Below are 15,738 nucleotides of genomic sequence, written 5' to 3'. Positions count from 1 at the left end.
CAAGTTTATTGAGAAATGAATGAGGGAGGCAGCGCGGTATTGACTTTGAGAGGAAAACACAACTCATCTTGAATGAGGGGGAAAATGCGGCCGTAATTTAGCCGTCATCGATCTGCGCCCCGTCCATGTATTGATCTTCATTTTACAATATTAATTTGCGCTTGCAATCAGCTGTGAAGGGAAGCCATTTGATTTCTTTTGGCCAGTAATGTGTGAAAGTCCGCCAGCGTCCTTAGAGAAGTGGCACATGCACTTTGGATGACATCTAAGAGGATTGAACAGGTGTCTTTGGGGCTTTCTAATAGTCCAACTGATGAGAAGAAAGCCTGGAATTATGGATGTCCAATCTGTAACATTGCTCCACTTTAACAGTGTTAATTACATTTTATCTGTTGCAGGAGCAATATCTGCTGGAGACTGTAACTGTCGAGCTTTTTTCATCTGTATTGGCTCAAAGTTCATGAAATTTCAATGAACATTGATCTGTCTCCATTGATTTATCTTAACTGCAGATCTTTGAAATTTTAATTTCCTGTTCATCTCGAAGCTGCTGGAGATGGAATCACTGAGTGATAACTGGCTGCAGTGGATGGAGATGATATGGTCAGTGTTAAAACAGATGAGGTTTGCTTTGCGTGGGTTTGCTGTGGAAACTCCAATTTGGTTTGGTTTTGGTGGATTTCTTACATGTTTTCCAATCCAGCATGCTTATTTTTTACCTTTTCAAAAAAACACAGACCGTATCTGTTCGGAGGAACTGCAGCATGAATTCTGTCTTTTTTACCTTCAACGCCTGTAAAGGCATCTTAACCCTTCGAAGAAACACAGAAATAATTCAGTGTTTCTACACCTCCAGTAGCCTTACATGGACTGTTGGACAACAACGGAGAAGAAGTCCATTTTTTTTTCTTCTTCGTGTGTGCCAATATTGCTGTGAACTGCATCCAGCTAACAGACTGCAGTGCTTAGAAGGCTTCACTTAGACTGTTTGACAAGTCACAAATGCAATAACATTTGAATGAACTTCTGCCTGTACTGTTTATCTGTCTCCCCCTTTCTAACTCCCACTCCACCTCTAATTTGTGTTAAGGGGAAAGAAAAAAATAACTGCTCAATGGTGTAGGAGGAGTGGAGATAAGCTCGGAGCAGTTAAGTATAATTAGCGAAAGTAATAGCTGGCAAATGGCAACAAGGCTAGGTTTTTATCTCCTGGAAAGATAGAGTTATCGTAATAAGCTGTAATGGCTGGCAGGAATGCTAGTACTCTTGCGAGCCTCCATTCAGGCTCGCAGACTTAACAAGGAACAATTTCCCTTGAATTTACTGCTTTGCTCAAACATTTCCCTATGTTTATACCCTGATACTGTAAGTCAATACACGTGTTCAATCCACTCTCATATAGACTGAGGGCACACAGCTCTGTATTGCCATGTAAGCACTTCTGGCTGCCAGCGCCGGCCATGTTACACTGTTCCTGCAGAGCAGTTACTCATGTCCTATTTCTAGAGAACATGGAGAAGGAGCAGCAGACCACGTTCCGGTGCCATGTACATCCACTCTACATGCTTAAGTAAAGGGGCAAGAGCGAGGCGGGAAAATAAGTGTGTAAAAAAAAAGTGTGTAAGTGACATATAAAAGAGGAAAACAGATCAAAATCAGATTGGGAAGTGGTTACTTCTGGAATTTAACTGAAGGCATGCCATGGAGGGCTGTGCGCATGCGGGATATTATAAAAAAAATAGGAAACACTTTTGTCACAGCTGCACCCAGCCACACATTCCATTCTTTCATATTCTGAAACATGATCGGAGACTCTCAGGGGAGAATTACTGAAAAATTCATAAATATGTTCTTCTAAATTTTTATGAAGAAGAGGTGCGCTCTTTGTGGAGCTCAAGCTTTTGCCACTTATCATCTTAATTTTCCTCAGATGTGGCAATAATTCACTATTTCATCAATTCATTCATTTCAGATACCGGTTTCATTCCGTTAGTGAAAGCGTCGAGATTTGAATTAGACACTCTCTTCCTGTGTGGCGTTAGTTATCAGCTGTTTCATCTCAAACATATTTGCTGTCATATTGTGTTTAGAAAATTCACATCATCTCACAAATTAAACAGTGGAGCATCTCTGACGCGACACGGAAAATGATATAAGCGATATAATTGGACAAAACAGCTAACCTGTCTAAATCTGAGCGGAAAATGAAAATTCTATTAGTGTTTAATGCCCCCCCCCACTCCCCATGTGCTCTTCATCTCTTCTGCAAAGTATTCAAATGCAAGCCCTGCCTTACCTCCCCGTGTCTCTTTTTCTCTAATTATCCATGAGGTCAGTAAGCAAAATGGGGAAGAAGCCAGGAGATCAATACAAATTATCCCTGAGCAAACCAGTGCTGACAGTTTGAATTGCAGCATATGTTTACCCAAAATCAGGCAATTTATCTTAATATCAGGCGAGTAATGCAGCAGGGGTGAAGGGTCACACAATCTCTCCACCTCATAATTACCCGCCTCTAAAACAGGAAAGTGGTATTGATTGGCCGCGGGCCGGGAAGCGGGCGTGACTGGAACGTGCCGGTGACCCCCCTCCCTCCCCCCCATCATACCTCCCCTGGTTCTATCTGTCCTTCCTTCCCTCAGCTAGACTCCCCACCCCGTGCACGATTAATGGGATATATTTGGAGGATCTCTTGTTTCCTTCTGTAGAGGACAGGGAGCAATGGGGTGGGGGGTGGCACAGTTCTTTAAGCTGCCCTCCCACCACCGTACTGTACTAGGAGGGCAAAACTACACCGATCTGGCGTTCATAGAGCCGAGTGGGACCACGTTAAGGCCAGATTCTTTCCTCCATGAAAAAAAAGTTTTCAAATGAGAAGTTGTGACGAAACGATGTGGCGAGGATTAAAGCGGACAGAGGGGAGATGGGGATAAAAGGGGGTTTTGACTCGCTAGAAAAGTTTTAGTAATCCGAATGATTTTTGTAAAAGCTCAGCAGATGAAAGAAAACCTTTGCCCGCAAGAAAAAAAAAAAAGGGTACGGAGCAGTGTACCAACTGCACATTTATTGTCTAGATTGAGTATAAGTGCTCAGTATATATCATCAGAAGCTCTTACAGGATTATTGACATTGTCTGTGTCTGTCTGCACCAGTGTACATGCTATGACTACAAAACTGTCAACTCATCAACTGACAGCACCGTTTAGCACTAATGCAAGTCTCCATCAGCCGTCAAAAGCATTTGCATGAAATCAATAGCAGATGGCGGTCTGTGTCACCAATTTCATTACGTTCGGGTTGTTACAAAGATCATCTCCATGATAGATGAGATGGCGACATGTCGACATGTGGAGATCATGCCTGAAACTGCACAGCGTTGGTCCATGCCTTAAACTGCAAGCATTTAAGGTTAAATATAAATTCTGTTGTTATTGGCAGATTGTAGTTCCTAGTTATCAATGCTTGGAAAGCTGTGTCTAAACTTTTTTATAGAACTCAATTTAAGCATGCCTAGCTCTCAAAGTCACATTCATCATATTTCTTGGGTCTCCATCTGCAGCAGGGCATCACTATCATTGGAACGGGATGTCAAACAGCACACCTTTTCAAACTTATGTCTCGTCCTGTACAGTATGTCTGTCCGCCTGTGTTCCCAGCATGCCTGGCGGGTTGTGTAGGCCCCAGCTGAGGCAAAGGACAGGAGAGCGTGATGTATCACCCTGAGAGAGCCCACTGACAGCCTCTGATGATGGATGGCCTGATTATGGAGTGCTTTTTACACATACACAATTTACATCACACTGAGCAGTGGGGTCTGGCAGGGCTGCCGTACACATACATGCTTCCAGCTGGGCACGTGCGCTCTCAAATACACTGTCACACATACACACATGTGCGATTGGCCAAGTGAATAGACAAGAAGGGGAGTGGAAACACGAAAAGAAAAGGGGCAAATTTCCTCGCTACTGCCTTGTCATGTATGATCAATACAGCGGATCAATCCTTTATTAAGAAGAGGATGGCTTTCGCCCACATTCCGACACAGACCTTTGTTGTTCCAGGACATATGATGACATGTCAAATCAGATTTCCAGCAGTGTATCTTGCTGTGAGGTTTACACACTTGTCTGCTCTGTGAGGTTGAACATCGCTGCATTTGTGAGCTGGATCTTTGCTATCGATTAGCACCCTGCATTGTCCATGCTCGAACACATAATTGCTCCATTTGATCACGGTCGAGCTAGCAATTACTGGTTTTGCCACAAGTGGCGCGTGTGTTCAAATGTACAAGCATGTAGGTGTGAGAAGTTACTCTATCTGCCTGTGTAAAAGTTGTGCTTGATAAATGCATTTGGATTAAAATGAGCAGCAACAATGGAAAGAATGAAAAAAAACCCCACAAAAACTGTTTTTCTTTTGGGACTGCCTGACTATTGCCTCATTGGCCCTGTGTGTATGTGTGTGTTCATGTGTGTGTGCGTGGGGGGGTTGCGTACGTTTGCTTTCACATTTTCTGTTGTTCAGCAGGTTCAGCGAGCTGTGCGGTGTTAATGCCGAAATTACATGCTGAGTAATGAGTGATGGGCCAAATTACAGGCTGAACAATGAATAGAGGCAGGCAGCTCTTATTAGTCTCCATAGAAAGCCATTGATTTATGAAGCGCCTTGCTCGGCGGAGTTACTCTCCTGAAAATGATATCTACATTGAGAAGTGATGTTCTCTATTAAGTCGTTCCTTCCCCTTTTTACACTGCTCTCTTCCTCCCCTCGTTCTCTTCCCTGCCCGCCCTACGAGTGTGCACATGATTGTTTAGAATCAGGAGGAGCTGTAAGGAAACCTTCAATTACCCATTAGGACTATCAGACATAAAACGCCCTGCTCTCACCAAAGTCTGGGTTATGATTCATTTACTTTGTGCCTCTGATTCATCGCCCAATATGCCTCATGCCCCAGATTACTATTTGAGGGGTGGGAGAGATTAATAGCTCTATGGGATCTGCTGCCGTATTTCACAGGCCCAGTGTTGCAGTACAGTTGGTGCAGAAGGGTGAAATGACAGCAACTTACACTAGATCAATGTGTGGACAGCCTTTCACAGATTATTAAAGCTCTGTTAGATTAAAAGACCCCTGCTATGTAGTTTGCTGTAGTCAATATTCTCAAGCAGATAAAAAGGGGGAGGGTCCCTCTGAAGGATCCTTCGATGGATGTAGGTCATCATGGCTGTTAATGGAATAGCACTTGGTGACACTAGTGTCAGAGGAACCTGTGTCATTTTCTATCACTCTTTCCCTCCCTTCAAAGCCAATGACGTTTCATGAAACATGGTATCACCCCTGAGATTTCTTGGAAATTAGGGATTCTAAAATGACTTTTGTAAAGTAAACTCTAGCAGATTCCTCAATTAGTTCCTCCAATTACTATCTCCAGCTAAATTTGTCCTAAAAAGTTCTAATCTTTTTCTTTTCTCTCTTTCAGCCCTGAATGAGCCAACCATCGACTATGGTTTCCAGAGGCTGCAGAAGGTCATCCCTAGACACCCCGGCGACCCTGAGAGGTTACCAAAGGTCAGTAGAGTTTCTTGTGCAGACAAACGTAGAGCAGAAATGATTCACAGCTGCCTGGCTTTTAATGTCTTAATATTCTGTGACAAATAAACAAAACATTAGCATCAACGTGGAGCCTTGTGAGCCTAAGCACTAACAGCTTTGCTTCACATATGCGGCTTACCCACTAACCAGCATGGTAATGGTATTGGTTTTTGTATGTGGAGGGAGGCGTAAACGCTCTGTGTGGTAAAATAGCTCAATCAGGCGTTTTCCTCTCCAGTAGTCTGTGGAGATGGTAATCTGGTCAGAAAACGACGCCTGCACCCTCATTACCCCACTCATGTTTTCCTTTCATTTTCTGCGGCTCGATTCGGTTTAATCTTTTGTTTACAGAACCCTGTGCCGTAAACCCCCTAGTCTTACTGCAGCTAATAGACAAAGACCGCATGCTATTATACTTTGGCTTTCTTATTGTTTTCTTTTGAACTCTAGTGAAGGAGTAGGAAACTACATTCGTTTTTAGTCTCCCTTGCGTGGCTCATAAAAAGGCGGCCATATTGAAAGATCTAAGCACCAAAGGTGCAATCTCTTTGATTCTTTTGTTTTACTTTGATCCTTTCTCTGCATCCATTTCCTATTGATAAAAATCTATCTGTGTTTTCACTAATTGCCACCCTGCCAGTAACCATTTTGATGACTGACGCTCTAGATGTGTCAAGTGTAATAATATGACTGATTAGTCTGTGCAAACCCCCTCAGCAGGTAGTAAAGTGGAGACCACCTCAGAGTTTTAATAATACTGTAAACCCTTTAAAGACCTTATCTATTAAATCCCAGCATGCAACACAGCAATATCAATAATGTCCAACAGCCAGTTTAATAAAGAACAGACTGTGTGGTAGCTGTAGATGTTTGACCAAGGCAGTGTGAACAAATGGAACATCACAGTCTGTCCCTGGTTGAGTATATGAAGTGTTTCAATTAGACCCGGTCCCCGTGGAGACAAGAACCTACACCAAGACATGAAATGTTACTCTAATTTCAGGTGTTGCCCTATCTCTGCAGGCACCAGCAGTCAACAGAACTATGGTGTTTTGGTTTTTATAAAGTCCCCACAACATGAAAGACTCTGTCTTAACACTGTTTTATTACAGAATAACCTAATGTCTTTCCTTGAATAGAAGGTGATATTGGTTGTGAGACAGATTTTGACACTGAGCCCAAGATTAGTTTCCTGGGTGAGCGTATACTTAATATAGCACGGTCTCCCAGCCTTTGCATGAAACAATCACAGAGTGAGATGAAACCCTGCACTTCCAATAAACAACATAAATATTTGATTTGCTCTCTAATGGACCCAAATATGGGGTTCAGGGGGCATGTAAATGATCCCACCAAGTGATTCGTCATTGTTAAGCTTGCCATCTGAGGGTCAGCTCTCGGGGTCAAAAGCACATTCCCAATAAAACAGCCCGCGGCGAGCTGAGGCTGGAACGTACATTTGGAATGAGAACAGAAACGGCATACAAAGAACAGCCATTACAGGGTGCAGGTGAGCTGGGGAGACTCTATAAAAAGAAGATAAAGCTGGAGGACGCGCGGTGTGCATTAGCAGAAAGGCAAATCGACACCAAGCCCACTCACCGCCTCTACCCACCCTCCCTCCCATGACTTCACCCTCCAGTTGATAATATTACTGCGCTATTGATTTCCACCAGCCTTCTCCCTGGGACCAGTAAGACACGTGGTAATTGTAAGGAGACAGAAAGCCAATATGGGAGTGCTCATGGATAGCAAGGGATGCACGCTAATATTGTTGCTACACAGAGAAAAAAAAAAAGGGAGGGAAGCTGCCTCTGATTGAAGTTTACCTCGTAATTCTAAGACAACATCGCGGATGACAGTCTGACCCTGTGGGAGGAGTGGAGATATAAAAATTCAATGCAAAGTCCAGGGTGAATATGAAAGTAATAAGTGTGAGCAGTCAAGTGATGAGAAAGGAGATTGGTTTGCGGGCATTGCGTTAAGTGAAGAGAGACTTTGGAATTCACCCTCCTTTTTAAGATCTTGTTATAAAACAATTTTCTATTCATAATATAAAAAAGACAATTTATAATACCATTTTGTGCCCTCTGGCAGTAATGGACAAATAGACTGGATATCACATTATATCACACTCAATTTCTCTCTTCTGTAACAAATTAGATTCATTATGAAATTAAAAGTGGAAACTCAATATTGTTTTATTATTAAGCTGATTGCTTTGGATTCTTTTCTTTTCCCCTAAAATGAGCCTGAACCCATTCTTTTCCAATTCCTTGTGTAATCCACAAGGAGAAAATATTACAAATGTGTTCATGTCAAGCAATTACCCATGTATTTAAATGAATCTCTCTTCCTGTGCTCTTTGAAGTACCTTCATCTAATGGCCCTATGCTTCTAAATGCATTCATTACCTCAGGCTAGAGCTAACAGAGTAATTGCCTTACAGTTTTATAATGGCATTAGCACTCCAAGCTACATAACCTAGGCCCCCTTTTATTAACTGTGATAATATAAATACTACATCCGTGTTAATCTAGTGCTTGAAGAATCACATTTGGGCCACAAATCCTCATTCTTAGATTTCTTTTATAACACATCATTTGTTATGACTTCCCCTCATGTTTTCTTTTTTCTTTTCCGCTCAGCAATAACACAAAGCAGCTTCTAAATCTTGGGTCATCTGTCATCCCAGCAGCTTCGCTCAAACAGATGTGGAGCGGCAGATCTTGAAGCGTCGCGAACAATAGTGGGAATCAGTCACGCATTTGTCACAGAACAACAGAAATCATTCGAAGCCTTTAATTGTTTCAATTTAACATGGTGTGTTCTGATATGTCTCCATGACAAGAAAGCCAATTACACTTATGCTGGAGCAGTATTGAGATTTACATGGAAATGCCCTCAGAACACTATTCCGTGCTAATCGTATTCACAGCGTGAGCTGATGCGCATGAAAGCGTCTCGTCAGAAGAAAACAAACTTCTGCCTTGATTGGGTGCAGCACTTCTCATCATCCTCGGATATGACTAGGTTGCCACTTAAGCATAGCCCTGCGAGTCAGCTTGGTTAGTTAAGACACCACGCGGTAAACGACAGATTAAGGATGAGAGGCAATATCGCTTCCTCTCCTCCTTTTTTCCAAGCTGTCCTTATGTCACTGCTGCAAAGTACCATATGGACAAGGAGGGAGAGGATGTTTTACAGAGAATGAAACATGGCTTGCAAACGTGACAGTCTTAATTGCTTTAATTGTTGTTTAAAATTGAGAGCCATGTAGGAGATCTTGAAATATGATAGAATAGATTATTGGTAATTATTAACTGCAGACAAAAAGAAAGAAAACCACTTTATCTCACTCAGCAAGAGAGAGAGAAATCTGTTCTGCCTGATGAGAACACATCAAGACAGCTGGTCCTCTCATTTAGTCTACCTGCTTCACGACAACCATAATTCTTTATTTGTATGCAAACTAGATGCATGCAACGTTGAGCATACACACCAATTTCAGAGGTAAATGCCCATTCTAAGAGCCACCCATCCGGTAACTTGGGGTGGATTAAGCGATATGTTTCTATAAGAGAGCACGGCATTTGCTGCAAGTGGCTTCTACAGTGATTCATCTTGATAAATCAAGGACGGTGCAGGATATGCTCCTCAGGATGAAAGGGGTCCATACACACCCCCAATACACAGCACATAGCACATACGCTGCGCCTTGGAAAAGCAGGCCAAGTCTTGGAGGCCGCTGTTTGAAGGCGCGAAGGCTGTGTTTACATTCATTTACGGCAGCTGCCGTCTTAATCCCACTCTGCCATTGCCAAGTGATGGAACACTTCAGACAAATTACCGAGGCCTGCAAAAGAAAACACGGCGAATGTGGGAAGAAAACAAGCACCATCTGAGATGTTTCTGGTGACAGATTTGCATTGCTTTTAACCAGGGCTCTAACAGCACAGTCGACAAATCTCTGCTCTACAGCAGGTGACAACAAGAGAGCATTTTAAAAAACACAGGCAACAGCCATCTCTGCAACTTGCCTTTGTCAGATTAAATGCGCTATAAGAGAAGGAGAGGGTTTCCATAGAGGGGCCTTCTGTATTATAGAAAACAAAGAGAGCAGTCTGGTTTCTTGAGGGGGATTTAATTGTAAGTGCTGCATTCAAAGAGCAGATAAAGACACACAAACGGGCCAAACCCCACCTAGCTGAAAGCCTAAAACAGAGTGGGGGAAACAGGATCCGGGGCCAACTCATTTTCAGCGTTAAGAGCCAAAGCAACACAGTTAATCCGCATTGTCAAGCGGGGGCAAGCATGCAGACATGGATAAGACCACATCCCGAGCATCCGTGTCCCCAAGGCACAAGCACCCAGCTCCTGCTGGATGGGAAGTCATTTGTGTAGTCCTTTGCAACAGCCAGTCAAAGAGGTTAATTGAAAAATTCCTTAATGTCATTACAACAGAACTAGATTAACCCAGAGCTAATTCACTTTATTGTTCTGAAGAGAGGGGACTCTGCATTGAACTTCAGAGCAAACGTGAAGCTCAGAATCATGGGTGAGGTGTTGTTTTTAAAGGGCTATGCCAGTTTAATTAAGATAGGGAACATTATTCACTGCTCTGCATGGTTGGAAGGAGCAAAATGGTGGCGCACAAATGTAGCTCCGATGCCACTTAAATCAAGGTGGCTTTTATTTATGTCAACTTTTCCAAAGTGCTCTGCCACCCTGCTGGAAAATGACGCACAGGATTTTGCTTGTTAAAATTATTAAACTGTGTCTGGATGAGATTCTTAAAGACCCACTCTGATGAAAATCATGTTTTTGGTGTTTTTAACACGTTCTTGTAGCATTTTTCTCATGATGGAGGACAGGTATAAAGATAAGCCAACAACTGTGCATCTGAGTATTTCTTTATTCCAATCCTTGTGAATCAGGAGCAGACGGAAAAAAATGCTGTTGGAAAAAGCTTGTGAGAGTGATGTACGAGTTACTACGGCAAGCCACAAGCTCCATGCTCCGCTCTATTCTGATGCTTCTGCTTGTACAGAAATACATCCATGTACATCTTTGTTTGCCTCGTCAGAGCTGGTTCAAAACTGAAAAATTTAATATTGCTCGCCATTGTTGTTGCCCCGGTAATGTTTGGTTGCGGTTGTGTGGGCTGTAAGATAGCTAAAAATGTTCAATCATAACTAAAAGACCACTGGGATCACTTTTATAATTCATCAAAAATGGTCGGAGTGGGACTTAAAACCTTTTCTCCCTGCATTTCCTCTGTAGGAGGTGTTACTGAAAAGGGCGGCTGATCTTGTTGAAGCCCTGTATGGAATGCCTCACAACAATCAGGTGCGTATGCCCACAACTGTCTTCAGCATACTTTTACCACTGATAGATGAGAAAAAACGAGAATGTAATCACAGTTTCATGACACTGCATGGAAGCATTGGTGAAACTTCTGCCGTCGTGTGTTTCAGGAGATCATTCTGAAGAGGGCAGCCGACATTGCTGAGGCCCTGTACAGCGTTCCACGCAACCACAACCAGATCCCTTCTCTCGCTAACACAGCCTCCCATGGCATGATGGGAGTCAACTCTTTCAGCAGCCAACTAGCAGTCAATGTGTCTGAGTCACAAGGGAATGACCAAGGTGTGATTTCAGGATGGCTCCACAATCTAGGACCTCTCAAAGCAGACGACAATAGCATTGCAAAATTAACAACAACACATTTTTTTAATGCTATGATAAAAAAATGTTGATCTTTTAAAACATTTTAAATAAAAACTTTCTTTTTTTTTACTTTGAGCCCTAACCATGTGTTTGACAAATACCACAGAAGGACATAAATGAGTGTGAACCATCTTCCATCTTCTTATTCAGTGGGCTACAGCCGGAACACCAGCAGCGTGTCCCCTCGGGGCTACATCTCCAGCAGTACCCCACAGCAGTCAAGCTACAACACCGTCAGCAACAGCATGAATGGCTACGGCAACGCCGGTATGAACCTGGGAGTGCCAAGCTCCCCCGGGTTCCTCAACGGATCCTCTGCCAACTCCCCATATGGAAGTGAGTAGCGTGCCCCACTAGTAGCACAAAGCTGCTGCTGGTTTAATTCAAGCTCCCACTTTCGTTTTCACTTCAGCGAATCTTTTCTGGAGGGGTTATAGAATTATTGATGGTGATAATGTGCAGGCGTTTATTCACCAGGGCTTGTTTGGCTGCGAAGTCAGGCGAACAGTTGCGCGGCTCGGAGTTGTAAGAGAAATTAGGTGCATTTCTGCAGATTCCACCTGTGTTTGCGCGGAGAAGATGTTGATGGCAGGGGCCTGTGAGTGCTGATCGTGTGCTCCCCTGGCAGTAATACTATCCCCACCTTGCCTTAACTGCCCTCTCCCTCTTGAGCACTACTCACTGCACGTTCTCACTCTTGCCCTCCCTTCTTTTCCAAACCCTCCCCATCCCTGCCCTATCGTCTCTGCAGTTAAACAAAAGAGCGCCTTCGCCCCTGTGGTCCGACCCCAGGCCTCCCCACCCCCTTCCTGCACCAGCGCCAACGGCAACGGACTGCAAGGTGAGCCCCCCTCACCCCCTCATCCCTTCCCTACGGACTACTGGTCAGATACCGCTGCTCAGGCCTCTGTCCGGTTTGGTGAGGGATTAATCATTACCAATATATGCATTTTGACAGGCCAATTTACACCTTTCAGTTTACATTCAAATGCACACAAAGCATGCCCTCACACACGCCCGCACACACGCAGGTGTAAGGCCGCCAGCGCCTGTGCAGACGCGCGCTCTCGTTGCCCTTTCAGACAGATGATCTGCTCCGATGTCGGTGGTACAGACCCTCCCAGAATTGTTTTAGTAATGATGTTTATTAGGTTTTGTGCATGTGTCATGACCAACATGATTGCTTTGAAAACAAGCTTAGCCGTAGTGTGTGCCCCAAGATTAATAACATTGGGCTTAATGAAGTGGGAAATTAAAGTTCATCTTGCTACACGTTCATACTTATTAATACATGTTGTGCAGAAATTAATGAGCAATGCCTTGCCATCATCTGTGCTGGCAAACTTAAAAGCATTTCAACCATGACTCTACAAATATACTCAGAGCAATATAATAATATATCATCCTAGCACTTCACTAGTCGCCTAATTGTTAAAACGTGTGAAAAGACTGAATATATAAACTCTGAGGGTGAGGTACAGTTGCTAATGATATCCTTAGCAGATGGTTGTGGTGAAATAACGGAAGCTACCTTTGATCTTGCCTAATCTGTCTTGGATAATGACGCAAAGGCACAAGTTGGGGAATGTAGAAATGCGCGACTAATGTGCCGCTCAGAGTTGGAGAGCTGAGGATGAAGAGATGAGAGGAGAAAAGGAAGTGACAGGAGCGAATCTGAGGGTAGTCTGAGGAACGTGTAGTTCTGCAGCATTGTGGCATTGTGGGAAGTGACCGTGTTGTTGCTTTGCTGTCACCACGGCCGCCTCTCTTGGGAGTCTGGGCCTCTGTTTGCCATTACTCCAACGCCAGGAGAAATATCACACATAGCAGGACTGGCGTGCTGGGGCTGAAATGTCAGAGCAGGAGGGACGATTTCAAACCGCTCTCCCGTTAGGAGGACGTACTGCAGCAGGCTGGCCGACGCGGCAAACTCTCACAGGCTCACACGCAAACAACCACAATTAGGCTTTCACTCACGCACCTGTGCACTGTCAGATGGCTGGACACAAGCATGCACTGGCACAAACATACACACATGCATGCACTAAATTGTAATTTCAATAAATTTTCATGTTTATTTCCAAGTCTGTTGTCGACTCAGAACTAACGTCCGTTTTCTGTCTCCTCTTTCCCCCTTAGCCATGTCCGGCCTGGTTGTCCCACCAATGTAAATGCACTTTTGTCATCAAAAGCACCATTCGACACACTACCACTTGACAGGACACCCCCCCCCCTCTCAGCACACAGCAAATTGCTGGTGCAATGTACAGTCAATCACTTGTTTTGTTTTTAAAGGACAGACGAAGAAAAGGAAAATAAGGCTCTTTTTGTTTTTGTTTTTTAATTTTCAATGACTTTAAACACCTTCAAAAAAAGGGATTTTGTGAAGAACGTTTTTTTTTTCTTGGTGAAATTTTTGTTTTAATCCCCCTTGGAAGAGGACACGGGAGGACGAAGGATTTATTTTGTATACCTGTCGGGTTCGCCCTCGGACATATCTAATTAACCACACACTCAGTACTGGAAGAGACTCTGTGAACTCATCATCTGGTTGTAAAGTTAAAAAAGAAAAACAGCAAAAAAAAAAAAAAGACAAACACTGTTGTACAGTACATTTGCCAACAAACTTGTTTGCCTCAGAAATAGTTTTCTTTTTTTCTGTTTCAACACTTTTAATAGATTCACAAAAGTTGTGTGTCTTTATAATGTGACTTTTTGTATTTTTATGTGTGACAAAATTACACAGGGGCCAAGACAGTTTCAACTGGAAAATATATGAAATATATAATGTAGAAAATTGATCATAAAACCGCAGCAAATACGACGGGGTGGGACTGGGTGGGCAATGTTGTATCATGTTTCATTCCTGCATTTTAACTTAAATTTTGTAATTTATTGTAGCTAGAAATCAACTTCAAAAGTTTAAAAAAAAAAAAGAAAAAAAAATTCCTCCTTAATTCAACAAGCACACAGACGTGTACAAAACACTGCTCTCTTGATGAATATGATGTACTTCCACGTCTAGAGCTTCCTTTTAAGCAAGTGTGTTTTGCCATGTTTTTCAACTTTTTTGCTAGCACTGTATATTAATGCATTCTAGGCTACTGTGAAGTCTGTTTCTTGTTAATGAGGAGCAGTCTCCCCCTTCTAGCTCCAACTCCCTTATGTGTTTTATATGTGGTTAAAAATTGTAGACTATTGTGATATTGCCAAACTTGTGCTAAATATTTATACATCTGTCTTTTTCATGTTCTTTTAGACCAACATTTAAAAAAAAGCAAATTTAAAACCCATTGAGAATGTAGAGGTATGGTAGTTCATTGTCATATTTCTGTTTAAACACACACTTGCGCTCACTGAGGAAAATTTTGTAACATATCAACTATAAATAATGTATTTATCTCTGAAATTTTGTATATTGCTTTTCATTATCTATGTATTAATCGTCATGCCCTTAATATAGTGATGCAGCACAGATAATTCAGCCAAGAACTGTTGCCTTCATTTGTTTTCTTTTTTGTATTTGATGAAATGCAATGTGCATATATTTCATGTGTATCCTCAAACTTTGTGTTATGCCGTCAAGACTCTCTGTCCATTTTTTAAAGGGGAAGTCAAACTTCATTGTTTATTTTTATATTGATTTTAAATTATCTATACAGACCATTTTGGAGAAAAATTTGTTGGTTGTATTGTCAAATAAATTGTTTGTGACCCATATGATAGTTGTTAAGATCCAATAGAGACTAATGTGCATGAGGGACAGCCTTGGAGATACAAAAAGCAAAAAAAAAAAAAAAAACCCACAATAACAAAGAATGAAAAAAACTACAAAAAAAAAACAAATCAAACAAAAACACTCCATCTGTGGTTGTATTTTTTTCTGTTTTGTAGAATGTATAGAAGTAATTTCTACTCACAAAGATGACTCTGCCACATAGCTTACATGTGTTTACAGGGAAGAAAATTTAAAAATGTCAACATTTGGAATGGAAAAAGAAATGAATAAGTGATGCTTTATTAAAATTTTCAGTAAAAACACAATAGCTCCTCAACTGTGGACTTTTTCAGTTTGAAATGCAGTTTGACCGGCAGACAAACTGAGGTTTAGGGACACAATAAAAAAAAAAAAGAATAAAAAAAATTACACATTCATCTGTACGCTCTAGACACTGAATTGAAGTGAAACCTGTAAAAAATGTAAAATTGATAAAAGATGAAAACATCTCCTTCACTGGCATTATTTCAACAAAGCACCTGGAACATTCCTACAAGTCTTTGTACAAGCGCAGCCTGCATCTGTGAGGCTTCAAGGGTTCATTGTAGTCATACCTAAACAGTGCAGGCTTTTTATTCAAAGCACCCCAAATGGGGCTCATTCAAATCCCTCATTTCATTGCATTAAGCCACCTAGTT

At 42.2% G+C, this 15,738-nt stretch overlaps 1 protein-coding gene across 6 annotated transcripts in view; it reads left to right on the top strand.

Moving 5' to 3' along the window:
* The window catches only part of LOC101169136 (EBF transcription factor 3), a 66,558-nt gene extending 51,516 nt beyond the window's left edge, over window positions 1-15,042 (top strand). For 3 of the 6 annotated variants that reach the window (XM_078931964.1, XM_023963734.2, XM_023963733.2), the window contains exons 11-16: window positions 5,480-5,568; window positions 10,876-10,941; window positions 11,070-11,241; window positions 11,473-11,658; window positions 12,074-12,163; window positions 13,462-15,042. In XM_078931964.1, coding sequence (XP_078788090.1) covers window positions 5,480-5,568; window positions 10,876-10,941; window positions 11,070-11,241; window positions 11,473-11,658; window positions 12,074-12,163; window positions 13,462-13,493 — 635 coding nt within the window. In that variant the 3' untranslated portion in view covers window positions 13,494-15,042. Of the gene's footprint in view, window positions 1-5,479; window positions 5,569-10,875; window positions 10,942-11,069; window positions 11,242-11,472; window positions 11,659-12,073; window positions 12,242-13,461 lie in introns of all 6 variants that reach the window. The other 3 variants (XM_078931963.1, XM_023963732.2, XM_023963731.2) reach the window with 1 other exon arrangement.
* Window positions 15,043-15,738: the final 696 nt, after the last annotated feature.

Source organism: Oryzias latipes, chromosome 15 (genome assembly GCF_053564925.1).
Source record: "Oryzias latipes strain Hd-rR chromosome 15, Olatipes_Hd-rR_3.1".
Taxonomy (NCBI): Eukaryota; Metazoa; Chordata; class Actinopteri; order Beloniformes; family Adrianichthyidae; genus Oryzias; species Oryzias latipes.
The sequence above is the reverse complement of the archived record's forward strand: the minus strand, read 5'-3'. Positions and strand labels throughout refer to the sequence as shown.